Source organism: Dendrobium catenatum, unplaced genomic scaffold (genome assembly GCF_001605985.2).
Source record: "Dendrobium catenatum unplaced genomic scaffold, ASM160598v2 fragScaff_scaffold_299, whole genome shotgun sequence".
Classification (NCBI taxonomy): Eukaryota; Viridiplantae; Streptophyta; class Magnoliopsida; order Asparagales; family Orchidaceae; genus Dendrobium; species Dendrobium catenatum.
Window position 1 is genome coordinate 202519 of NW_021318761.1, and position 27899 is coordinate 230417.

Sequence of the window (27899 nt, forward strand, 5' to 3'; positions counted from 1 at the left end):
AAACTAAATACAGCAAGGATATTCTAAAAAAATTTGAAATGGATAATTCTAAGGCCATGAACACTTCCATGAGTTCAACGATTCAACTAGACAAAAACCCAAAAGAAAAATCAGTTGACTAGAAAAAATATAGAGAAATAATTGGATCTCTCCTTTATTTAACTACCAGTAGACCGAATATAATGTTTAGTGTGTGCCTCTATGCCTGATTCTAAGCTGACCCGAAATTATCTCACTTGATTATGATCAAGAGAATCCTTAGATATCTACTAGGCACCCCGAATATAGGAATATGGAATCCTAGAGATAGAACCTCCTTTAAAATCTTAGGGTATTTATATTCTAATTTTGCAAGATATAGGGTAGATAAGAAAAGAACCTCAAGAACCTGTCAATTTATAGGACAATTTTTAGTTTCCTGGTCCTATAGAAAGCTAAATTTAGTAGCCCTTTTCACTTCAGAGATAGAATATATAGTAGTAGGGAGTTATGTTGCACAAGTTTTTTGGTTGCAATAATAACTTTTAGATTTTGGATTACCCATAGGAACCATCCTAATTATGTGTGATAATACAAGTATAATTTGCATATCCAAAAATCCAATTCAACACTCTCGAACAAAATTTATAGATATTAGACATCACTTCATAAGAGATCATGTAACTAAAGGGGATATAGAATTGCACTAAATAGCTATAGGAGATCAATTGGCAGATATATTCATGAAACCACTAGCATATGACACCTTTAGCACCATGAGGAGAAAACTAGGTGTGTTATATACATTCATGCTTGATCCAAAAAAAAAAACTGGTCTAAGAAGTTTCCTGATCTCTACACACTCACCTTTTTGAATTCCCAAAATGACCAATTTTTTGTCCATATCGTACTGTACAATTCAAATTAATACTATACGATTATCACAAAATGCATATATCACAACCCATTGTTGAATTAATGATCCAATTTTGACCTATGAACTACACATTATACTATATGATACTCTAGTCATACTGTACAAGATATGTATCACTAATCGTCCATGCATTCAAATCATTTGGTACAATATTATTGGCCTTCATACTATACGATATTTACTTTTCATACTGTATAATCCATATGGCCAAATGGACTGGGATGAATTTAACTCGGTCGGTATAATATTATTGTCCTTCATACTATATAAACACTAATTCATACTATACATTACTTTTTGTTAAAGGTCGTAATAATGACCCTTTGGGACTAACATATTTCCTTCAGATCATCTAATACGATACTAATTATATTGTACAATTTGACCACCTTTTCCCGACTGGTTGTCCAGCAAAATAAACACTTGATCGTACTGTATAATATTAGATCATACTATATAAATAGTTAAAATTTCTATAAATAGGAAGGAAACAAGCTCATTTCACTCATTCGTTCTTCACTACACTTTTTTTCACTCATTTCTGCTCAATGGCTAGCTCAAGCAAATGTGGTCCAATCATCCCAGGAAGCTCCTGTTCATCTCATTGCCATGATGATCATTTTCTTTCTATTAAGGATGAGGATTCCTACCACAAATGCAAAGCATACAAGATCACGCTTTCTCACATGCTAAATCAAGTAGTCCTTAACTTTGAGGTGATGATCCTCTTTACTTCCACTACCCTTCAATTTCTCCTCACCCTGGCCTTTCCATTTAACTCTGAGCTCCTCTATGAGTTCCTTGCCAACCTTAGGATAAATCTAGGCAATTTTACCCTCACTTTATTTGTCTGTCGTCAAAATATCAAAATCACCAAAATAGACCTCACTGAATATATCAGGCTTTCTACTAAAGGACCTCGAGCCCACTCCTTCATAAAAAATGAGTTTGCCTAGAGTTCCATTAATTTGGTTCTTATAAATGTTGCTTTGAACCAACACCAATCTCTTGCCCAATCCTTAATATAAAATAATTGCATCATCCAACACGTTCTTAGGACATCCATAATACCCAAAACTGGAGATAGGATATGCATGACCCCAATCCTGTATGTTGACACTTATCTAATCATGTTCAATACTAGCTTTGATGAAGTTGATTTGTTATTGACTATATCTGAAACATGACCCAAATTTTCCATCCTAACACCTGTAGGAAACTCAATATAGCCCTAGGATATTTCATATGATATATTCTTCATAATAAATACCAGTTGAACTAACCTAGTGAACCTGACAATGTCCCTATTTTTTATATTGATGCTTTCTTTTGCATCTTATTTCATTAGGGCCAAGAGCATGCTGAGCAAGATTTTGATGAAGAATGGGAGGCTTCTCCAGTAGGAGAACCTACTCCACCAAGAGGACAAGCTCCACTAAGAGGACCTGCACCTACCTATCCTCAGAACGACATCATTTGTTGACTCGACCACCTTGAAACTCGGATTGACTCTCATATCCATGAACAACACCATCAACATGAGGAGGACATGCTATGGTTTGGAGAGATATTTACTTTGATTGATCATCATTTTTCCTCCATCCATCGCTTCTTTCAACCACCACCACCACCTGATCAGGATCCATCATTTGACTAAGTCTCTATCTAATGTGTTTTATGAACTTTTTCTTTCATACTCCTCTTTTTGGTGATGTCAAAAGGGGGAAAAGTTTATATATCCTTTGTTAATATCTTTTCTATTGCATATTATGTTTATTGAAGTCTATTTTAGTTTTTGTGACTTAAAATAAAATGCATGTTTTTGCTCATATTTTTATATTTTTTGTTTATATTAATAATAAAAAAATATTATCCTACTTATCAACTAAAATTATTTGACATCATTAAAAAGGGGAGATTGTTGCATTTCATGACACTTAGTCTAAGATTTTGATGATGAAAAATAATATTGATTGAATTATTTTATTATTTTTAAAATATTTATAATGTTACTCTTTCTATGAGTACTGACATTTCAGGGAGATCACATACTTCTTAAGACAATGAAAGACTTGAGACTAGGTAGATTAGGTTGTGAAGGAGTCTATAACTATATATTTTCTTTATTTCATTATTTATTGAGTATGGCCACAGAAAGTGTATGCAAACTGAGTGACCAAACACATATACACAGGGGGAGAGTTTTTTTTTTTAAGAGAAAAATTATTTTGTATGAAGATTGTACTGTATGATTTAAAATAGTACTGTAAAATACTCTGTGGACCAACGACCATCTTCTGTGAACTAATCATACTTTACAATAGTGATCATACTATACGATTCATTTTCAACCCGAAAGCCTAACTGCTAGATTAATTTAAGTAAGTTTTTAATATTTGAAATTTGAACACATCGTCTGTACAATCAAATCATACTATATAAATATTTGAATACTTACTAAAATTAACCCCCATGATTAGTCAATTAAATCAAGGCTTAATTAATGATTGTTGATCATACTATATGACCTCGATCATATCGTATGATGAAATGAGACAATTTTTTTCATACCAATGTTTGTACCAAACGAACCTTTGATTTTGTTCTAATCATATTATACGACCTTGTTCATACCATACGAAGAACCGAGGCTATTTTTTATTGTACCAAAGATCTTACCATACTAAAGTTTGATTTTTGAACTAATCATATTGTATGATATATACATCATATAGTATGACCAGAATATTTTAAGTGATCATACGGTACGAACTGGATCGTACTGAGAGGAACCTTTTCCCAACTGGTTGTCCAGAGAGAGAGAGAGAGAGAGAGAGAGAGAGAGAGAGAGAGAGAGAGAGAGAGAAACGTGACAAAGGAATGGAACTCTTGAGAGGAAGCTTCATGAAAAGATTTAGGGCTTGTGAGAGGAAGGAGATGGTAAGTTTGTGCGTGAGGGAGGAGTGTGAGGGGATCACATGGTTGCTCTAAGCCTGCTGCATGCTTGCTCCTCCTATGGCACGAGTAAGTCTTGTGGGAGATCTCTAGGGAGAGAGCCTTCAAGGTCAAAGTCCTAAAGACCCTCTGCCTCTCGAGGAGGGAGAAAAATGAGAATGTCTGCTGCCATCACCGAGAGGGTGACGTAGCGTCTGACACTCTGCCACATCGAGGAAGGTGAAAGTGAGTTTGTGTAAAGGCTTCTCCACCTTACTATGGGAGCAGAATGAGAATTACTTTTGAGTAGTGCAAATCCCAGAGCAAATGACTCTAGGGAGTGGGCATATGTCAAGTGACCGAACCACTATAAAAATTTTTGAAGTGTTTTTTTTTCCTTTTATCGTATTTTATTTTTCTTGCATTTAATGTTGCTGTAACTGTTTGGTGAAATTTTGATTTTAATATTTTGTTGTGTGATTTAAAATCACCACTATTATTGCAATTATCATTTAATCACTAGCTTCTTCTTCTAATTAGTTAAGTCATATTTTAAAATTTACAAAAAAAAAAATAGATCTCATGTTCAGGCTTTGATTTTTTAAAAATACCAATTCCCCCCCCCCCCTCCTCTTGGCGCGTCTCATACTTTTATTTTTGACCATGTTTGACCACTCCAAATAGTTGGTTTGATAGTTTGACCATTCCAAATGCCATGTGGCTTTTAAGGTGGTGTGGGAGGAGCTTAAGAGTTGATTGTATGGATCTTAAGGCTTTAATATAGTGTGTTTGAAGTTTGTAAAGGGGTTCAAGATGATTTGACCAAGTCTTAATAGTTGACTTGGTCAACTAGAGTATGATTTGGCTCATGGCATGTTCAAGTATATTTGAAACATACATTGGAACAAAATTGAGGACTTAAGGATATGGTTTTGAGGAAGTGATTTGATTTGATCCATTTGGGTCAAATTTGGTTAAACTTGGGTTTTAGTTGACTTGGTCAACTAATGACTAGATCAAAGATTCAAATCAAGTCCAAATCTCTAAGGGATGTGTTTAAAAGAGAGTTGATGAAATTTGAATACATATAGAGTTTGAATCCATGCATGAAGAGCTTAAGGTTTGATTTGGTAAACCTAGGTTGACTTGGTCAACTAGGTTAACCCAGGGTCGGGGCTTGAACTCAACAAGTTTGAAATAATAATTTGAATCTGCTAGGGGTGGTCCCATGGTTTGGGGAGGTCGATTTAGTCAAATTGATTGTTTGTCAACTAGGTTGACTTGGTCAACCAAGTTGACCCAGGGCTTAAGTTTAGGTCTAACAGGTTTGAAATTGCATTTGGATTTGAATGGAAGTGGTTCCATCTAAAAATAAACCCATTTGGTTCAAAATGACTGTTAAAATCCTTAAAGGGTATTTTGGTCATTTTAACTCGTGGTCAATTGGAGGTTAAACTTGGTCCATCAAAATGTAATTTATTGATCAGCAAGTTATAATCAAGTGTATGGATGTGGTTAGAGGCTTTGTAAAAGGCTCCAAAGTTAAATTCCACTAGTGGATAAGTCTAGTGGCATAGGTCGAACATATTTAAAGGTTTACAGCCTTTGAATTTCAATTTAGATTCTAGGGTTAGAAGTCTTAGAATGAGCTCAAACTTGGATGCTAGACCCTAAAGACATTCCTAATCAATATACAATTTATAGATCATGAATCAGTAGTTATTTTATTTGGGTTTGAAATATTTGAAAACATTATTAGAAGAGGCTTTCAGGATAAGGCCTTTGAACTTTAGATTTTGGTTTGAATTTCTGTGTTTGAATTGGGTTTTAGATTTATATGCTTGAATTTCAATTATCTAAATCATTAATAATCATTTGAGTGATCATAAATGATTGGATAGGATTGAAGCTAGATTATAGGCTATCTCAATGTCTAAATTAAAATTGATATCTAGATTGGCCTGGAGTCTGGATAGGTTTAAATGCTAGGTTTGATTTGAACCTATATTAATATAAGATTTGGGTTGATCCTAGGTATGCATTGATCTATGGTCATGGTAGATCCTAGGGTCTTGATTGTTCTAGGTTCTAGGTAAATCCTAGGGTCTAGATTATTCTAGGTAGATCCTAGTGTCTAGATTATTTTAGGGCTAGGGTAGATCCTAGGGTCTATATTAATCTAGGGTCAGTGTAGATCCTAATGACCTCATATAAAAATGAGGTCAATACGGTCAAAATGGCCATTTGGGTCAAAATAACCATTTAGACCCTTAAGGGGCTTTTTGATCTGACTTGAGGCTTGGGTTTGGGTTTAACATGTTTGGTTTGACATTTACAGTCTAATAGAAGTGGTCTTATACAAAGATGACATCATTTGGATTGAAATGACTATTTAAAACCCTAAGGGGAATTTTGGTCAAATAAGCTATATTGATCAACCAGGCTTGACCAAGGTCTGGGCTTGAATTCAGTGCATTCCTAAGGGTGTTTAGGATGCATTAGAGGAGGTTTCAGGGTTTGATTTGATTGGGCAATGTTAAAGTTTAAAGGAAACTTCAAATTTTTCCTTAAGGGACATTTTGGTCATTTTGACCTATGGTCAACTATAGATCAAACCGGATCCACCAAAATTCAAATTTATGCTTGAAATGTCATAATAAAGGGTCTAGACATGATCAAAGGTCTTGAGGGATGGTCCAAATGTCAAAATCCATAGGGTGGAGGGTCAAGTAGCATAGACTGTAAATATTTGAAGGTTTTATAGCTTTTGTAAATAAATTTAGTTTTTTAGGTTATAGATCATAGATAGAACTCAAATTTGGAGGGCTAACCCTAGGGACATTCCTAATTAATATGTAATTAATATATCATGATTTGGGGATCATTTGACTAGGTTTTGAAAATTTTGAAAAATCACTCAAAAAGGTTTTTAGGGCATAAGCCCTTAAACTTTGGATTTTGGTCTGGATTTTTGGCTTTGAACTTGGTTTTAGATTTGAATGATTGAATTTGAATTAGCCAATTTAATTATAATCAATTAAAGGATTATTAATGATTGGGTAGGATTGAAGATTTATAGGAGGCTGGATTAACTTAAATCTAGGTTGATTGAAGTTTAAGAGATTGGAGTCTAGATTGATTTTGAATTGATTGAAGTTTGGATTGATTTGAGATCTGTATAGATTTGAATCTTCAATAAATTGAGTCTTAAATTAAAATCTATATGATTTATTCATGGAGCCTTGTTAACCATTAGATCAATTGGGTAGAGATAAAGATGGTTTTTTGCAACCTCATACAAAAATGAGGTCAACACTACCCTAGGCTCAATAACACTTGAAATTCTAGGAGGTTGTAACCTAATGAAATTCTTTAAAGAGTTGTCTACATCATCAGATTGGGTACCAAAACTTGCATATGAGCCTTACATTCTAGCTAAGCTAATAGACCTATAATATAAGAAACTTCCTTTGAATTAATCACAAGAGATATACCCTAAACTTGAGTTACCTAATTTGAGCTTTCATTGTTAGTCATATCTATATATGTATTATCAATCTCAAAAATACTAAAAATAGTTGTTTATAACACATGCATATAAAAACAAACAAAAGAAGCACCCAAAACTACCCATAATAATCTTATTATTTAACATATTAAATCCAATAACTCTATTACAATTCACTTCTCCAATTGATGCTCAAATACCAAAAAGCTTATCAGTATCTTAAATAATATGACCTAATATCATGCAGGTCATGTCGTACCTGATCGTGACAATAACAAAAAAATGACCCTAAGATTCAACTGGAGAAGTATTGAAAAACTAAAATTTCTAATTTATACACAACATAGAGCCATTATAGAATATAAAATAAAGTGAAAGACTTTATCTCAAAAATAATATTTTTATATATCATCCAAAAATGTATATACTATCTGAGATATATCTATAATAACGTTTGGTAATTGAGTACAACAAAATAAAAATAAAAACTAATCCTACAAAATTAAACTACCCATGACATACCAAAATCACATATCTAAGTCTGCTATCAAAACTACTCGGCTTGCTCTTTACCCTTCCCCATACTTAAAAATGGAATCAAAAGTAAGAGTGAGCTAACACAGCTTGGTAGGATATCATAGACTAAAACAAAAATCACTAGCTCAAACCAAATTGACTAAAAATATTGTATTGTAATAATAAACTGAATTATTATACATAAAGTTGAAATGGAATCAAATATTGATACTGAATTTTTAATACACATTTATAAATAACTATTGAAACTTTATTAAAAACATAAATAAATATCTCATAGCAAATATTAGAAAAGCCCACATGCTCAAATTTGTAGTATATACAAATGACAATAAATACATTCTTTACATCCCAATCCTCATTCACACCAGTATCTAAATATATAATATAATTCAAATAACACCTAACATAATTTATAATGTGCCCTTGTTACCAAAATAAAAAAACATAGCATAATGCACATAGCACCTAACAGTTCTTGTATATTATGCATATAACAATAAAATATGATTTTTAGCCACCAAAATATGCCTTATAGGCATATGCAACATTTTGAAAGTTGGACCGGACAACAAACCGGAAGAAGGAGAGGTTCACAGTTCGACCGATTCTATAACCTCAAGTTGAATTAAAATAATGAGTTGTCACTATCATATATGATATTTTCTCACCTTTGACTTCATAAATCTGTAGCAAAATATATTTTGTTAATACTCTATAAAGCATTCTTTAGCTTTCTCTTATCCTTCTCATACACTTGCATGACATCATTGCATGTTGTAGTACATAAAAAAGGAGGCATTGACTTTAAAGTAAATTGAATCCAAATTCTTCAACAGTTGAAAATGGCTTATCATTAATCAACATATCAATAGTTATCATTGCTCTAACTTTTCATGGTCATACATGAATGTGGTCAACTTTTTTCCATCTTAATTGCTCTGGTCAAATGACTTGTCTATATTTGTTGGTTGAAAATGCTTTATTTCATGCTTCTTGAAGGTATGAAGCCTAGTAGCACAACGTTCCAAATGCCTTTTAAATTGGGTAGTGGAACCAATAATTCGTGTATCTAGTTGTTTTTTTACAATAAAAGCACTCTCCTTTTTTAAACATTAGGAAGAATAACTTACTCAAACTCATCCCAAACTTTGGATTTCTTCTTCCTTTTCTTTCTTCCTATAACATCATTAACTTCTTTGACATCATTATCTTGGTTTTCATTATTTCATCTTTCATCCTCTTGATTAATTTCATTGTTATCATTAAGTGTATCATTCTCACACAGGTTCACTGCCAACATAAGAGTGAAGATGATCATCAAGTCTTCCAATCTCATACATATGCCTCAAATTGAGGTTGTACCGAACAAATATAAGATCATTAAGTATTTAATGCTCTAAATGATTTCTTCTTTTTATATGTATTTGTTCAAATATACTCCAATTTCTTTCACATCCAGAAGATGAAGATGTTTCATTAAGGATTCTAACAGCTAATTTCTGTAAATTTGGTGCACTTGATCCAAACATCTTCCACCATTCGTCTACAAATAGATAAATATTAGTTACGAAATACATCAATATCATCATATGCATGAAAGAAGAAATGCATATAAAAATATTTGTTACCAGGTTGCATTTTTGTGTCCATTGTTAGTGCAATTGGTTTGCCAAAGTTTTCTAAATTATCACGAAAAACCCTAACTTCATTTATTGTTGCTGATGGTTTAGGACATACATCTTTATTTCCAATTAGATCAATTAAACCTTGCATCACTTCAGGTTTGTGGCAAAAATTTTCTTTATCATATTAAAAATGTGGATTAAGAAAGTATGCTGCACAATGTATGCCTCATCTTAACTGACCATCCCATCTCCTCTTTATAATGCTTGTGTACGGTTTGTACAACCTTTTGACATTTCTAAACATTAACTTGATTGCTCTCTTTGCTCTGTACATCCAACATAAAAAAACCCTACTAATGTTTTTTCATGAGAATCAACAATTCTCAACAACCAGATCAAATGCCCAGATAATTTTGAAGTCACCAAGCAGTCATTCCAAAATTTATTATCTAATATGATAAATGAAACTTCTTGACCTTTTACTATTTTACAGATCTTTGAATAAAAGAAAACTTTGCTTGTTATAAAAGCTTGTAAATCAAGCTTGTGATCATATATGCTTTTCAAAGTAATGAAAGTTGTAGCAAATCTTGTAGCTCCAAGCCTAATAATTTATTTCCAACCAGCTCTTTTTCTTAGCCAAGCTAAAATGAAGACATGGTTGTACACAAAAATAGTAACTTTCAAAGCTCGTTTTGCAAGATCTTGAATATGAGGGATGTTTCCAAAATCTCTAAGAACAAGATTTAAGTAGTGAGCGAAACATGGAGACCAATATATGTTGTCAAACCTTTCATGTAGTAATTCCCCTTCCTTCTTGTAATTTGCAGCATTATCTGTTATAAGTTACACAACATTCTCTAGCCCTACCCATTCAACAACTTCACAAAATAATGAACATAATTTCTTGGCATCCTTTGTAATATCAGAAGCATCAATAGATTTCAAAAAAGCTACACCCCTAGGACAATAAATAAGAAAATTAATCAAGGTTCTATTCCTGTTATCTGTCCAACCATCTTCCATGAGTGTGCAACCTATTTCTTTCCATGATTTTTTGTATGAATCTATTAACAACTTGTATTCCTCTTTACAATCTCGTAGAAGATTAACTATCAATTTGTGGTAGGATGGCAACTTATACCCAGGCCTAATTGCAGCTATAGCATCAACTGCCCTTTGCGCAAAAATAGAGTTTATGACATTAAATGGGATGCAACTGTCATAGAACCACCCCCAACTACTAAATCAGCACAGTGTATGGCTTTTTTGGATGCCATCACACTTTTTATGATGGTTGAGAACCTATTTTAGTTCTTGGTGCAAAAAGTTGTCTATATCTTCTCTCTTTCTCTTCCCTCTATCAAATCCTTCATGGTGTGCATCAGAGGTTTGTGACTTGGGAAGCGACGAAAGGGCCCTTTCTTCATCCATATATTCATCAACAAAAATAGTTGTGTTTTGCTTTAACTCCTCCTGGGTCTATTATTTTTTCTTGTCTATATGTTTTCAAATTTTCTTATATTTGATGACGAACGTCATGTGAGACTGTTTTGCACGAAGATATGTTACCTCTAACTCCTGCTAGATGTTGTTTTATCCGATTAGTTTCACCACCTTTTATAAATTATCCCACAATGTAAGCATCTAAACTATTTTTTTTCCATCTGAACATTTACTTTCACTACAATGATTCCAAGCAACATCGAGCTTTTCATGTACACTGAGATGAAACTATTGGTGGATCCATTCTGGAGTAAACACAAAGCTCAAGATTTTGTATCTAAACATAAATTAAGATATTAATCTTTATCTATGAAAGTCAAAAAGATATAGAAAAGAAGTTATTATATTCTACAGTAATTTAATCAAGATTTTGCCTATATCTTTCAGATATATAAAATACTTCCAAGGTTCATGAAATGAACTTATAAAGTGGGAAGTGAATAAGCATCTACCACTTATAGGTGTAGTAGAGATGTTTGAGTTAATATTTCCCCTATATTTAATAACTTAAAAATCAGTTGGAACATAATAGCACTCTTAAATCAATGAGCCCATTTCAACGATATTGTGATTTTAGAATTGAATTGAAATCCCAAAATTGAATGAATAAAATTTTATAATTGGTAGTGTATTATCTTGGCTCGAATGAATTTTTGACATTTAAATTCTGAATGATTGGATCAGACATGTTTGATTTGAGATCTAAGATGTTCAACAAAGATGTAGAAGACATCAGGAGAGATTTGACAAAAATTTGTGGATAACTTCTAGCTATTTCTCAATCAAATGAAAATCTTCATAGATTACAAGATATTTAGTTTCCTGTAGCAAGTTAGAGCCTATTGTTGAACTTCTGGAAGGGATGACAGTCTGACTGTTTTGCTGGTTGTTGAGTGTTTAAGTCCCATTGGATAGGAAGGTGTTAAGAAATATAAAATAAGCTTTATTGCCTTAAAGCTGCTTGATAGTGTAATAACTTCACCATATTCATTCTCTCAAAACAAACATATTGACTATAGTGGCAAAATAAAATAAAAAATGTCTTCCATAAATGCTTCTAAAACTCCTTCCAACTCCAACTAAACAAAACTTATCTTAAAAATAACTGTACAAATTAGTTTACAGTATAAAAATCATTCACGAAACTGGTCGGCCGACCGGTTCATGGTTCAACTGGTTGAACCAGCCGGTCCAGTCCGGTTTAAAAACCTTGGGCATATGAGTATATCTTTTAGAACTATTCCCTTTTTCACACCAACTTCTCGACCTCCTTAGTTTACCCAACAATGCATAGTAAATCATATATTCCAATGCATTATAGAATCAAAAGCATGACTAATCATATTTTAGAATTTCACTAGAGGTCAAAATGATAAGCAATAAAAACACTACTGAGGAAAATTAATATTTTTAGAAATTTACTAAATTACTAGAGACTGTGCATTACATTATTATGGACATTTTACCGAAATAAAGCACTATTTTTAGATGTCAAAATAAACTTTTGAATCAATAAAAATCATTGTATTTTGAAATTACCAGATGAAAAATCTCAATTAAGTACTTAAAATTACCATAACAGTTGCATTGATAACATATCAAAAGTTTCATGAATAATAGTTACTAGAATTTGATAAAACTATATTTTTGTACAATCCAACTATAAATTTGATAAAAAATCCCAAAATACAAATTTATTGAAAACTGAGATATGCAAAATGTAATCTACCTTGATTCAGACTAGTTCCATAACTAGGTTTACGGTTAAAAATGACTCAAACCTGTTAAATTGGACTTTCTTTTATTAACTTGTTGAGTCTAGTACTTAGGTAATGTTAGTACACACAAGAGCAAATACAATTCTTCCAAAAAATGTTAGGAGATAACTACACATTTGAACAATAATGTTTGGAATCATCAAAACTATATAAGTTGCAAGAATGTAAAAATGCAAATAGCAACTTTCCTAACATCTTTCTCTATAAAACCCTTCTCTATCTCTCACTAGATTTGCTTAAAATGGAATGAAATAGGTGAATAGTAGATATGGGTGTTTTTAAATATAAAATTTTACTCTAACACCACGGAGCCGCATGACATTAGCCACAGTGCTGCATGCAAAAATTACAGCTCTGACTCCCATGCCGTGCACTGCAACACTGAATTAAATGCTCATTTTCCCAAGGCTTCTCTGCCAAAGCCCCAAAAAGATAGAGCTAAGGCACTCCAGTGAAAATTCCAAAATTTTTCAATATGCATTTAAACCCCTAAATCCACTAAAAATACATCCAAACCTTTAAATGTACATGAACCACTCTCAAACATGAGCAAAAAGGTTCAAATGCAGAAATTTAATAGATTTCCTAATGTCCAGTCAGGTTAGACTGGTTTAAACAGAACTCTCAATTTGGAGGTCTCACATCTCATAACACCATTGACCACTAATTTTAAAATAGGTTCATAACAAAATTTGAAGACAAAGTATTCAAAAATAATATTGCAAACTATAACAAAATTATTAAAGGAAGCAACCATTAACCATGAATAATGAAGCAAATCCGTAAAGTTAGGGTTATATTTCAAACCTTTTAACTTCTCATATAATTGGAAAGGAAATCTCCACCTCTTCATCATTATCTTCTTCCTACAAAAGAAAAGATGATCAAATGTTTATATGTAAATGTTTGGGATTTCAAAAAAATGTAATGTATGTAATTACCTTAACCCTTCCTTTCAAAGCATAGTGGCAGCAAACCTAGTTAGAGCCACATAAAAGAGCTTCACAATGCTAACCTCTAATTTCGTGCAATATGTATAAACTACTCTTCCTCCAACATTAAATATGGACTATGAAGCCACTGTACTAATAAATATGAATAAAATCTCAACAACCATTTTGAAAGTACATGATGTTTGGTTTGATTGCTTCTCCACCATGCTATCACATCAAACTTCTTCCCTTCACTACAAAGTTTTAAGCCATCTTCCAATTAATTGTCTATATCTAGCTTTGGAATTTGCTTCAGACTTTCTTCCAAATATCAAACTTACAGAAAATAGAGAGCTACTATAAACATCAAATATATAGAACAATTCATCTATATTTTCTTATTTCATCAAATAATCATGTACAATATAGTGCATGGCTACAGACAGAAAGAACAGAATAGAAAAGCCATGACTGTAAAAAAATTAAAAGTACAAAATACCTAATCACAGATCAGACACTAAACGGCTAGTCCAAGACTTTCTTCTCTTTCCTAGAACCTGAAAACCACGTAGATAACAAGGATGAGCTAACAGCTCAGCAAGACTACACTAGCCAATCAAATCTCCAGAAACACACATCAGAAAATACATCAGAAGAGTAGCCGTACATAATTCAGATAATCATGCAGAAATCGTATAAGCAGACAAAATACAGATACTTGAGCAAACAGAAATCAAATCACAAATAGAATTCATTTCATATAATAGAATATTCAAGTCAGATTTCACAGAACAAATAGAATCGTACAGAACAAACAGAATCGTACAAATCAGATAAAATCATATTTCACATATCAGATAACACATATCAGAATCACGGACCCTGAAAGAATCTCAACGGATTCTGGCCCCTTATGCCTCCCTTTCCTGACACAGACAGAATCTCAATAGCTTCTGGCCCCTTATGCCTCCCTTGTGCTTACAGCACCAGAACTTGTCAGATATATCGAATTTTCAGAACATAACTTATTTTCAGATTCCAGGACCCAGACAACGGAATCACAAAGGATTCCGACCCCTTATAACTCTCTTCTGATATCAAATAACATCAAACATTCAAATTCAGAAATCAAATTTCGTTAGAAAAATCATCAAAGACATAACGACAGTATACAGAAATTCCACAGAATTCACAATTTCAGAAATTTACCAAATTATCACAGATAGCAGAAAACATCATTTCAAGACTTTCATTGTACTAACGAAATATTTTCAACATCTAAATAATTTGCTATTAGATAAAAATATCGCAGAATTCAAAATACCCGGTGAAAATCTTTCATAAAATACTCAAAACGTGCAAAAACATCATATCATAAATATACCAAAAGTTACACGGTAAAATATTCACCAGTACGAAATAACACCTGATTTTTGCTAACGAAAACAAAATTATGAACAAAAAAATCGTCAAAATCCACATTTCTGAAAATTGAGAAAGGAGGAATGTTCCTTACCTCGAGTCGGTCAACTTTTCCAATTACGGCGACAGACGAAAACGGACCGAAGTCGCCCAAAATCCACTTTTTCTCCTTTTTCCTTCATTTTCTCTCTCCTGGGCTTTTCTCCCTCTTCAAAAATATCTCAATCAAATATATACACATGCAGATCATACGGGATGAATCCTATTCATCCTGGGATAATTTTCCCTCTAGACAAGCTTCGTTCAGACTAAGTGTATTCGTTCCTGGACGACTTGCTCTCTAGACAACCTTCGTACAGACGAAACAAATTTCATCTTGTGATGAACCTCCCAGTTTACATATCCTGTACTGATCGTCCCAGGACGATCCCACTTCATCCTGGACGATCCTGAAAGGAAAAATAATAAAACTAGCTTTCACACCTTCAACTTTTGGTTCAGAACTTATGACGTATTCCTCATACATTTCATAGAGTAGAATTCTTACAAGTGACACATTTTTCATGCTCTCTTCTCCAAGATCTATTATAAGATAGGTAAATTCATACTAATAAACTTCATCCATGGATCCCTCACCACATCAAAAGCCACAAGAAGGTTGCATTCACCATAATATTTGTCTTTCATTTTTTTGTTCATCTCCACATGGAAGTTATCACTTGATATACCCCCTCATCCAATACCTTCTTTATAATACAAATTTGTGAAAAGAATAAATTAGTTGTTGTGTATTTAGTTATTGAAATGATATTAGTCGCTTCGTTAAAGAGCCCTATAACATCACAAACTGTCTCAATTATATCCTATTCTTCCTCTGTTGGATAATTAAAATATGCATTTCTCTTTCACTATATTAAAAAAAAAAATCTCTTAGTTGTAATGCCACTATCAACATTGAGTACTTCGAGTTCCAACATGTTGGGCAATTATTACTATCTTTCTTGTATGCAGTTTTAATTATTAACTAACTCCATCAAATCTTACTAATCTACCTCAAATGCATTAACAAAGCTCATTGTGTCTCTAATCTTATCAATTTGTACTTAACACTCTTCACACCATCCTTTATCATTAGGTTTAGTATATGAGCACAATAATGAACATGAAATAACCTTCCTCTGAAGAATAACTTCTTCTTCACTCTAAAATTATCTTTTAGAAGCTTGATCTCCCTATTGTTGTTTGCTACATTATCAGCTAAGATAGTATATACTTTGTCCTCAACACCCTAATCACAAAGAGCCTTATAAAATGTATAAACTATTTTAGAAGCAATATATGGTGGTGACAAATGTTAAAAAACTTAAAAATTGCTTCTATAACCTCAAGTTTGAATTAAAATAATGAGTTGTCACTATCATATACGATATTCTCTCACCTTTGACTTCATAAATCTATAACAAAATATATTTTGTTAATACTCTATAAAGCATTATTTAGCTTTCTCTTATCCTTCTCATACACTTGCATGACATCATTGCGTGTTGTAGTACATAAAAAAGGAGACATTGACTTTAAAGTAAATTAAATCCAAATTCTTCAACAGTTGAAATGGCTTATCATTAATCAACATATCAATAGCTATCATTTATCTAACTTTTCATGGTCATACTTCAATGTGGTCAACTTTTTTCCATCTGATTGCTCTGGGCAAATGACTTGTCAATATTTGTTGGTTGAAAATGCTTTATTTTATGTTTCTTAAAGGTATGAATCCTAGTAGCACAACATTCCAAATGCCTTTTAAATTGGGCAGTGGAACCAATAATTCATATAGCTAGTTGTTTTTTATAATAAAAACACTCTCCTTTTTTAAACATTAGGAAGAATAACTTACTCAAACTCATCCCAAACTTTGGATTTCTTCTTCCTTTTCTTTCTTCCTATAACATCATCAACTTCTTCGACATCATTATCTTGGTTTTCATTATTTCATCTTTCATCCTCTTGATCAATGTCATTGTTATCATTAAGTGTATCATTCTCACACAGGTTCACTGCCAACATAAGAGTGAAGATGATCATCAAGTCTTCCAATCTCAACATCTATGGGCTCAATATTATCTCCTTCCATGCACACTGGTGTTGACATGCAATAGAAAGATTTCAAACTGAAGGAGGAAAAATTTTCAGCCTTAACTTCTATATCCATTTTTATTAAAAAAAAAACTAATACTGTTAATTTTTTTCATAGTTGTAATCTATAATAAGCTAAAGGTAAGATAAAGGATATTACCTAATGTAGTGAGCTCACAACAAACTAATTTCAAGGTTTAAAATTGTGTATTCGGGTATTGAGGTGTTTTTCGTTCGTGAGGCGAGGCGTAAGCCTCAAGGCGAGTTGAGGCGTAAGCCTCAAAATCAAAAAATTGCGTAAACATAAAATAATAAATTTTATATATACTAATGAGTAAATAATATATAAAACATAAAAATGCACAAGATAAATAGCAATGACATTGACATATCACATAAGAAGTTAAGAACTCACTAATCATCAGCATTATCATCACTCATCAGTCATCACTAAGGGGGTCTTCATTTGAATCATCATTATGATGAGCTGCTCTCTCCTCTCCCCCCTCTCCTATAGAGTCCAATATCTCCCAATCAACTTCTTCTTCCTCATTATTAGTTATCTTCCTCTTCCCTAAATAGTAAATATTTTGAACAATATCATAATGAATAATAGTGTAATACATTAATAAAAGTTTAAGAAAAGAAAATTATATTATTTATATACCTTTTTTGATTTGTTCTTGAGTTGTGGTGGATATGGATGCTTTAAGACCATCAAAGAAATCAAAATTTAAATCTTCATCTTGTAATTCATACGGTATCACTTCAACTTCATCATCTACAAACCACTCATCATCAGATGCCACATCATCGCAAAGCAAAGGATCTTCATCATCCATTAATCATTTTTTCTTCAAATTTCTATCTCTGAGTCTCCTATTATACATAATGTACACCAGTGAGTTCATCCTCAATGTCGACAAGCGATTTCTCCTCTTTGTATGCACTTGGTTGTAGGTACTCCAATTCCTTTCACAGCCAGATGAAGAGCATGTCAAGCCCAAAACTTTCACAGCAAAACGTTGTAATTCTGGAGTCCCATCACCAAATTGAATCCACCACTCAACTGGAGATCGTTTGGCAATTGTATCTTTTGCTTGTTGTAATCCAAAAAAACCTTCTTTGTTCCTAAAAGGTACCAATTGCAAGTCAGCATTTGATCTTTCAGTTGCATCACTTATTAGACGATCCATGCAATGATATAATCCCAACTTTATTTCAGGGTTTGTAGACTTGTTCTCTGCATATTGATACTGAGGGTTTAGGTAGTAGCCAGCGGCATGCAAGTGTCGGTGAAGCTGTAGTTCCCACCTATCATCAATAATATTCCAAATTTCCCTAAAGCTTCCCTCACTGCCTCCTAAGTTGGAGGCAATCATCTCTTTGGCTTCATCCATGGCATTGTAGATGAAACCCATTGCAGGCTTCTTCTCAGCATCCACCATCCTTAAAACATGAACCAAAGGTCTAGTGGTTGTAATGGCATATAAGACACTTTGCCAAAATCTGTCATTTAAAACAATCTTTCTAATCTCTTTTCCCTCAGCCTTCTTCGCCCAAGCACAACTCAACCACTGTGTAGATGTGAACATAGCCTCTAAAGGTTGTCTGGCATCCAGCATGCTCTCTAAGGTCAAGTATGCGGTAACAAATCTTGTTGCGGCTGGCCTTAGAATTTCTTTCTTCGAAAACTTTCTCATAAGAGCTAGAACCCAAGAGTGGTTGTAAATAAACTTGGTTATTTTTTTGGCTTTAGTAAGTGCATTTTTATGTTGAGGTAGCTCCCCAAGCTTCTCAAGAATCAGATCTATGCAATGTGCAGCACATGGAGTCCAATACAAATGTTTCCTCTTCTCCATAAGTTTATTACCTGCAGCCTTATAAGAACTTGCATTATCTGTCACAATTTGTACAACCAAATGTTCTCCAACCTCATCAACAATGCTATCTAATAATCTAAATATGAACTCAGCATCTTTGACCTGGTTAGATGCTTCAATTGACCTTAAAAATACAGTATCATAAGGATTATTAATAAGGATGTTGATTAGACTTCTATGTTTGATATCAGACCACCCATTTAACATAATTGTTACTCCTGTTTGGGCCTAAATCTTCTTAATTTCTTTGATGCTTTTATCAGTGCTTTCCAACTCCTCCTTCAAAATTCATGTTCTTAAATCATACATGGTTGGAGGTTTGAACCCTCTCCCAAATGCTCAAACTGAACGAATCATGTTGTAATAAGCAGGTGATATTGCAACATTAAATGGAATTGTATTTTCGCAGAAGAATATGCATATATCCTTACACACTCTTCTCCGCGCCTCTCTTGCATTTTTTGGGGCCATCTTCTATGTAGTAGAAGGCCTATCCTCTAATGTGTCAACCATATAATGATCCATAGGCCCTCTAGCACCCCTAGATGAAATGGGCTTCATAGAAGAAGATGAATCCCTAATGTTACGCTCATTTATTGGGATTAGATCTTTTGGTGGGATTGGCTCATTTGGTGGGATTGGATCTTTTGGTGGGATTGTCTCATTTGGTTCATTGGGGCTGTGGGGAGGGATATCTGATTTATGTCTCTTATTGGAAGATGAAGAGTATATAACAGATCTTTTATGAGGAACTATTTTTCTCTGATCAATAATTATTGAGCTTGACCTCAATAACTCTAACTCTCTTATTAAGATCTTCAAACTTTGTGCTCAGTCTGTCTTCAAATTCTCGAAAAAATTTTGTGTATGTTTCTTGACAGAATTTGATTATTGTTTCTTATAGAGACTGAAGTGCTTCAGTAGAAAAACGTAAATGTGATTGCTGAGGAGATTGGTGGGGGTCTTTCTGAGGAGGTGGGGTATAATGGGGAGATTGGGGGGGTTGTTTTGATTGGTGGATATTTCATGAGGGGAATCAGGGGATGGAGGGCTGTCTGATGGATATTTCTCGACATTAACCATATCCATTTCTGCCTGGAAAACTACCTGTAGGACATTACAAATATGACTTTTCCTTATATTAGCAAATAAGTTAGTGATCACCTCTGTAGTATATACAATATCATCGGCCCATCGAAGAAAACGGAGCCTTTTGTCAGCATACATAGGAGCATAAATAGTAGTATGCTACAAGAACCAAATCTGTATAAGATGAAAGAAAATTTTAGTACTTACATTAAGCCAATAAAATTTTGAATGAATTTAGCAGTTAACACTTAGCACTCACAATTAGCATGGGTACAAAACCGTTGATGTAACCTGCTGGCTTCTTATTTGAAATCTTGGAGGATGCCTTATTAAACTCTCCAACTAAAAACTCCCTAATTGAACTAGCTCAGTTTATTGACAAAAAATCATCTGGATTATTTGCTATTCTTTGAATCAACCGAGGGGTTTTGAAGTTGTTAAGTTGAAAAAGTAATTTTGAACATAAATACATGATAAACATTCTTAACATAGTCTCCGGGGGCTTGTTCAACTCCATCATGTCATTCCTTATTTTTGTTGATGTAACTGAAGTATGTGCTAAGGAATGCCAGGATATTTCTTCTCTTTTATTTGGCAGACCAGTAAAAAGGACCACTTCATCAGCAGTGAAAGGAATGGGTTGACCTTTTATAACAAAGCATTGAAATGTCCCACCTTGAGATCAGCTCATAAATAAGAGGGACATTTTGCTCAAACCCAGAAAATTCCAAAAACTGTATCATCTTTAAACGTTTTAACGTGTCCTTGACTTCAGGAGTAATTTGCTGAGCAAAGTTATCACAGATTATTCGAAATGAAAAAAATATAGCATCTATAGGTAATTGGACAAACATATATCTGAAAATTATAAAAAATGAAAAATTAAAAATAAGTAAATGAGATACACATAAAAAACTCATAACATACGCATAATATAAGCAACGGTCACGCACAGTTTACGCATAACATACGCATATATTACGCAAATCACACGCACAAGAACGCACAGTGCAGTAAACATGGCAGCAAATTATACGCACGCATAAAGTATGCACAATATAAGCACTGAGCACGCAACGTATACGCATAGAGTACGCACAAAAGACGCATTGCGTACGCACAGCCTACGCATATTTACTCGGTGTTTAAAATTTAGTTAGGTTTTATGTTTCAAATCTCAACATAAATTTATTATAAACCCTGAATACAGAGAAAACACGATCGCATCACAATATCAAACATTTAAAAAGTTTCGAGAAGCAATGCATACGCATAGAATAAGCATGAAATAAGAAGATCTTCAGAACCTTGAACACCAACGCATAGCATAATCATAAAATACGCATTACGAAATAGAAAACATAGCATTAAGTTACTTTTTTCTTTGGGGGTGACGATATCTTGGAAGAAACTGAGTGAAGAATGCTTGAAATTGCTCCGGAGTGAATGCCTGAAAGTTCGAAAGTTTACTGTAACTTGAAAATTGAAACGTCGACTCCTCCATTCGACCTTTACAAGGGTTTAAATGTTGATGCTACGTCGACATTTCACTAGGCGCGCCACGTCGGCAACTGAGGGTCCGAACTGAAAAAAAAATTTAGGTTAATTTTTAAAAAGGCGACGCCTTAAATATATGAGGCGAGGCGCGCCTCAGTAAACTTAAGGCATAAGCCTCATAAACTAAACTTATTGCGTAGGCTTTGAGGATTAAATGGACGAAATTGCGCTGAGGCACGCCTTTTATTGCGCAATTTTAAACGTTGACTAATTTGAAGCAAAAATTAATGGTCATAAATAGTTCTTAAGATGGAATTATTAATATACTTAAAAAAATTCTAAGGAACTTGCATTTTAAGAAAATGATAAGGTATAAGGTAAACCATGTGTTACTTAAAGTAAAGTATTATTGGTGTTTCTTTAGCAACATTCCTCTTCCTCATTAATAAAAAAAATAGCTAATGCCACCAACTCAAAATAAAGAACATGCTCAGAACATCATTAAATTTTTAAAGTACAAGAGTTCATTAGTATTTAATATACTATTTACATCATCAATCCAAAATAAGAGATTTAGCCATACATAGAATAAATGATAAGCAAACTCATTTTCATTGTATTCATAAAAGAATCAAAATACAAGAAAAGTAGTAGAATTTTATTACTAGGTAGGATCAAAGTATCTCTTATACACTCCTTCCTTCACTTGTAAAGTTGTTTTAACAAACATAGGCTAAACACTCTAATAGATTGAATTGTGTACTTCCCTTGCCTCCTTTAGATTTACTCTAAGAGGATACTAGAGAAACACACTAAAAGTATTAAATTTTACATTAGCGACTAAACGCTCTCATAAACAGAACAAAACATCTATCTATAGGAAAACACATAAAAGGTGTTTGGTGCTGCAGTGCTTAAAATTGTGGCACTACAATGCTCGAAAGTGAACTAGAGCCTTGGCGCTGAAATATTTGCTTTGTCATGGCGCTTGATGATGTGGAATGATTATGAAGTGAACAAACTTATATTTTTTACTTCAATGACATGTCTCTTAGAAGTTATAATTGTAATACCGCGGTGCTGCGAAAATTGGAGCGCTGCGGTGCCCGAGTGGACAAAATGGCGCTGAGACATTGAAATGTGTGGCACGACGACATTCATTTTCACAAATCCCCTACTCTACTAACCTGATTTTCAAACACAATGGCACCTCAAATGTTGTGGTGCTGACTATGATGCCGTTGTATTGCTTGTATATAGAAAGTATGGCACTACAATGTCCAAAAAGTGGTGCTTCGACAGTGTTTAACAAAGCACATTGGTGTGTTTCCTTTGGCACTGTGGTGCTACCTGTTTCTTTGTATTTTTCACCATTTTGAGTTTTTTCAGTACAAAAACAACACATTTTCACTGAGATTCAAAATATAATAAACAATACATAATTTTTACTTATCATCTCCTAAATAAAATTAAGAAAAAAAGACTATAAGCACACATATATTGAAAACAGATTTACCAAAATCAATATGCACAAACATTACATTGCCCCAAAGCTGAATATATGAAGTTAACTAAGAGGACAACAAACAAAATTGGTGGTAAGAGATGAAATATCACTATCATTGAGCAACAAAGGAAGAAAGCCCAAAATCGCAATCGTTGGAAGCTTGCAGTCATATATTCGAATCTTGTGATATGTTTGAAGCAAGCACTTTCAGAACAACCAGAATGCAAAGCAAGGAAATATAGAGAAGAGGAAGCAAAAATATATGCAGGATTTCTTGTTTCATGGAAGGTTATTGGGAAAATGCAAAATTCTGTAAGAGCGGTGATAACCTACAGGTGCAAGCCGACGAACAAGAAGAAGATCTACATAGTTGCAGTCGTTTGAAACGTCGGCAATAAAGAGGAGATGCACCTAACGCACGAAGAGATACTCGAAGACAAAATCGCAGCCCCCTAGTCATCTCGTGATGCGAATATGCGAACTGCGGATCTTGAGATTTGCGAAATAAGTTAGGGCGGCTAGGGTTTTAATCATGTAATATAATTTCATCAATTATGACTATTATGAGACATATTTAGATAATTAATTTTTTATTTCAAGTTTGAGCAGAATATATGTAGAGAGAGAGGAAGAGAGAGGGAGAGAAGTTGAAGATTTTTTATTTTTTATAGTTATATGAGCCCGCTTTATTTGTAAATATGTAATAAGTGTTTTCAAGATATTGAAATTAAATTTCTCTTATATTATAACACACTTTTTTTTTAAGTATGAAGTTTGAAATTTTATGAACGACAGATTGCCGGAGTAGAGAAAAGGAAACTATTTTTGACTGATTTCGTATAAGTTTATTAGCTTTAGATATTCCGTCAAAAAATTATTTTTTTAAGAAAATAATCGAAAAGGGCGAAGAGAAGGCGGGTAGATTGGAAATTAGAATATTCACTCTTCTTCTGGACAAAAATAAAGTATTGATTTAGGCACGTAAACTCTTTCCTTAGGCTCCGTCCTGGTATCCGCTCGATCTCCTCCCATGGAGGAGCAACGGCGCCAGCAGCTCTCAGCCACGGCACAGCAGCGTAAGGGCCAGAAGAGAAAGTTGGAGGACGTTGCCACTCCATCAGCAGCGGCTGAAGAGGACGAAGCGTTGGAGGATGGTGGCGCCAGCGAGATCTGCTGCCAGACCTCTTTAGAAACCCTAGCCGACCAGGTGAGGGACCAGGTAGAGGTCCTAGAGAGAGCCTTCTCATGGAGGAGAGCCGATCGGGAAGCCGCTAAAAACGCCACTCATGCCCTCGCCGACCTTGCAAAGAACGGTACGGGTTTAATCTTCCTACGTTTTTTCCTTGCGGTTTCGGCGCACTTCGTTTTCCTTTCCTGTTTTTGAGTTGTGATTGATGTACGCTTACTGAGAGAGGTCTCGCAGAGGAGCTTGTGAACGTGATAGTCGAGAATGGGGCTGTCCCTGCACTTGTTCGGCATCTGCAGGAGCCCACGGCTCTGGTTATGGATGGCGATGGCGGGGGAGACCGTCATTTCGAGCATGACGTGGAGAAAGGGAGTGCATTTGCTTTGGGCCTTCTGGCCGTTAAGGTATAAAAGTTGTAGTAATTGTCTCGCGTGATCAGGCTTCCTGGCTTCCTAGATGTATGCTGGATTTTTTTCCTATTGGTCACTGTTTTCTTAACTCTTTGCGTTTACTAGGCAGAGATGTAAAATAACTGATTTGGGAGAGCTAACAAAAAGGTTTTGGTACCCTTGCTAGTTTACCTAGGATTCATGGGAGTGAGAGCTGATATCATTTAACTGAATTGTAATTGAGCTGTTCAGTCAAAGCGTAACTAAACTATGTTTGGCTGCATATTGATAAAAATGGTAATGAATTATTTTTAAATTTGGGTTCAAAAAATGGGCTTTTGATCTTTTGTCCTAGTACAAAAGATGTTCGATTATTTTCACTTTTTTCTTAACGCTGACTATTGGATTCAAGCATCTGTTCATGTGGAAGAAAATAAATTCACCTCTTCGTTCTTGTTAAAAGAATAGTGGAATTTGCTGCTTGCATGATCCTCTCTGTTGACATGAAGCGTAGCTTAATGCAAAACTAAAATGTATTTTTGTTGGAAGTTGTACGATTTTATTTGAACATCGAATGTTTTGGTATTTACCTCACTATATTAAATTAGGAAGCAAGAACGGTTGCAGGAAAATGAAACAAATTATGGAGGACTAGGCAATTGTTGCATTTGAAATGCTTTACAGCTTTTGATGGAGGTTATCAAATCTACATTCTTGTTTATTTTTTTGTATTATGCTCCTTGCACTCCATGCTTTTGCTTATCTTTTGGAAACATAATTTGCTTAGCTCATCATATTACAAAAGGAAAATTTGCAAAATAAATCCCTATTATCAAATGGGCTGGTTATTTTTTGTAATTCGAATACACAAGCTTTTTTTGTAAACAAATTCTGTTAAAATTAAACAAAAAAATAATTATTGTTAATCCACTTCTGAAATAGCTTCTACCTCCTACCTCTTCTTCACCATCATCTTGTCAGCATGCTTCTCTTCATAGAGTTGATATCAGCAAAGTTGCTCAAAAATCTTTGCGAGCTCACCAATTGTAAAGTGTCCCAACAATATCAATGTGGAAGGATCTTGAAACAATCAAACATGGGTATCTGCATAGGATTACAGGATCTTTGTGGGATCTCATGTCAGAGAATGTGGGCAGTTTGCTTTATACAAATTATTTTTTCTACCAATGTATTTTTGCTTATAAAAACAATTTAATTGAACAAAAATGCATAACCTCATGCTTGGGTTGTGCTCCAGCAGGTATCTTTGTATAGATTGCAAACTTACAATTTACCCTAGGCACTTTTTTGTGTGTTGCAGCTCAACCAGGTATCTTTGCCTAGGTTGCGTGCAACCCAAGCAGACAATTGAGACATCTCGTTTTAAATTGTTTGTCTGTCAGGCATGCCCTTGTTGTAACCCAAGAATGGTTGGGCTGAGTGCAACCTAAACGTCAATTTCTTTTTTGGAACTGGTTTGTTAACTAAAAAGTATTTGGTAAACTCAGAACTCTCTAGTTCTTCCCCATCCATTTAGGCTTTTCGCCTGGTGCTCTTGCTAGTGGGCTCTTAGCACCACGAATAATTGGTAACAAGCCTCCTAAGTGCCAGTGAGGAGTGAAAGGTCAAAAAACAAATCTACTTGCACAAATTCCAGTGTGAGCTTTGTAACCCAAGTGAGCTTACGTGCTATGCCAGCAAGGGTTCATGGTGGCTACCAAGGGAGGATTATGGAGTTAGATAAGGGAGATATTTATATTTTATATTATAATTATGTTGTGGATCTAGTTGTTTATGTTTCCAAAGAAACATAAACTTAAAGGACTTTGTATTAAGCAAACAATATCTTTTTTCTTTTAAGTATGCAGGCTATGAGTGGAGGCCGGTGAAAAGTTTCCTAAAATGAATTGGTTGAAGGAAAGCCATTTTCTTCTTAATGGCTCCCGGACTTTTGGATCTTTTACAGTTTTTTGTTTATTTTCTTATGCTGCTCAAAATACTTATCATCCTTGCTATTACTTTTTGACGGTTTAAATAATAGCATGCTGAGAGACATGATTTTTTTATAATATATGGACATGATGTACTTTTTAGTTTCATTTTTGTGGATTGGTTATTTTTCAACTAATTGTAAAGTATGACTGTGTTTTTTTTTTTTTTTGTGTACAGCCTGAGCATCAGCAGCTAATTGTTGATGCTGGTGCCTTACCTCTTCTTGTGGGTCTCTTGGGAAGGCATAGGAGGGGCCATCATACACGGGCTGTTAGTAGCCTTATACGCAGAGCTGCTGATGCCATCACTAATCTTGCTCATGAAAATAGCACCATTAAAACCTTTGTTAGGTAGTCCAGCATGCTTCAGAATGTTTAATATATAGCTTTCATATGCTGTTTGTCAGTCTGATGCATATGCGCACCTCTTCTATATTCAGAATTGAAGGTGGCATTCCACCTCTTGTTGAACTTCTAGAATCTGCAGATCCAAAGGTGCAGAGAGCAGCTGCTGGAGCCTTGCGAACATTGGCTTTCAAAAATGATGAGAACAAGAACCAAGTTAGTGTTTTTTCATTCATAGAAATTGCTACAAATAAGAAAAAGCTATTTTGACCCTTTAATTGAACTTTTTACCTTCAGATAGTGGAATGCAACGCACTCCCAACACTTATTCTTATGCTTCGTTCTCATGATGCTGCTGTTCATTATGAAGCGGTTAGATTCTACTGATACTGTAGTTGAAGTAGGAGGCCTAATTGCTTTTAAGAATACTTTTGTCATACTTTGACTAATATGCTCTTCTAATACTATTGTTCAACCTAGTTTTAAAAAGCAATTTATGCCATCCGCATCTCTAATTTAGTTTGTGATATGAAATACTAAAATCCGTCAAACACTTCTTGTTCTATAATTTAATTATTGTGTAATTTATTTTTCTATTGACATGTTGACTATATCCATCTAACGTGTGGCCTCAATGTTTGAGAGTTGTAAGATTAGCCTCTATGGCAGTTTTCACTTAAGCCGACTGTCCTAATTCTTTCTATGCTTATTGTTT

At 34.1% G+C, this 27899-nt stretch overlaps 2 protein-coding genes across 3 annotated transcripts in view; one reads left to right on the forward strand and one right to left on the reverse strand.

The window, feature by feature from the left end:
* Positions 1 to 17205: 17205 nt before the first annotated feature.
* LOC110101137 lies at positions 17206 to 18922 on the reverse strand. The gene is made up of 2 exons (XM_028693482.1): positions 18262 to 18922; positions 17206 to 17300 (listed from the first exon to the last, which is right to left on the reverse strand). The coding sequence occupies exons 1-2, from the start codon at positions 18920 to 18922 to the stop codon at positions 17206 to 17208; spliced, it is 756 nt and encodes a 251-aa protein (XP_028549315.1).
* A 5292-nt stretch (positions 18923 to 24214) lies between these two features.
* The window catches only part of LOC110101136 (ARM REPEAT PROTEIN INTERACTING WITH ABF2), a 28012-nt gene continuing 24327 nt past the window's right edge, over positions 24215 to 27899 (forward strand). The window contains exons 1-5 of one of the 2 annotated variants that reach the window (XM_028693483.1): positions 24215 to 24586; positions 24697 to 24863; positions 27018 to 27190; positions 27280 to 27400; positions 27482 to 27556. In XM_028693483.1, the coding sequence (XP_028549316.1) occupies positions 24304 to 24586; positions 24697 to 24863; positions 27018 to 27190; positions 27280 to 27400; positions 27482 to 27556 (819 nt within the window). In that variant the 5' untranslated portion in view covers positions 24215 to 24303. The remainder of the gene's footprint in view (positions 24587 to 24696; positions 24864 to 27017; positions 27191 to 27279; positions 27401 to 27481; positions 27557 to 27899) is intronic. The other variant, XM_020828925.2, reaches the window with a different exon arrangement.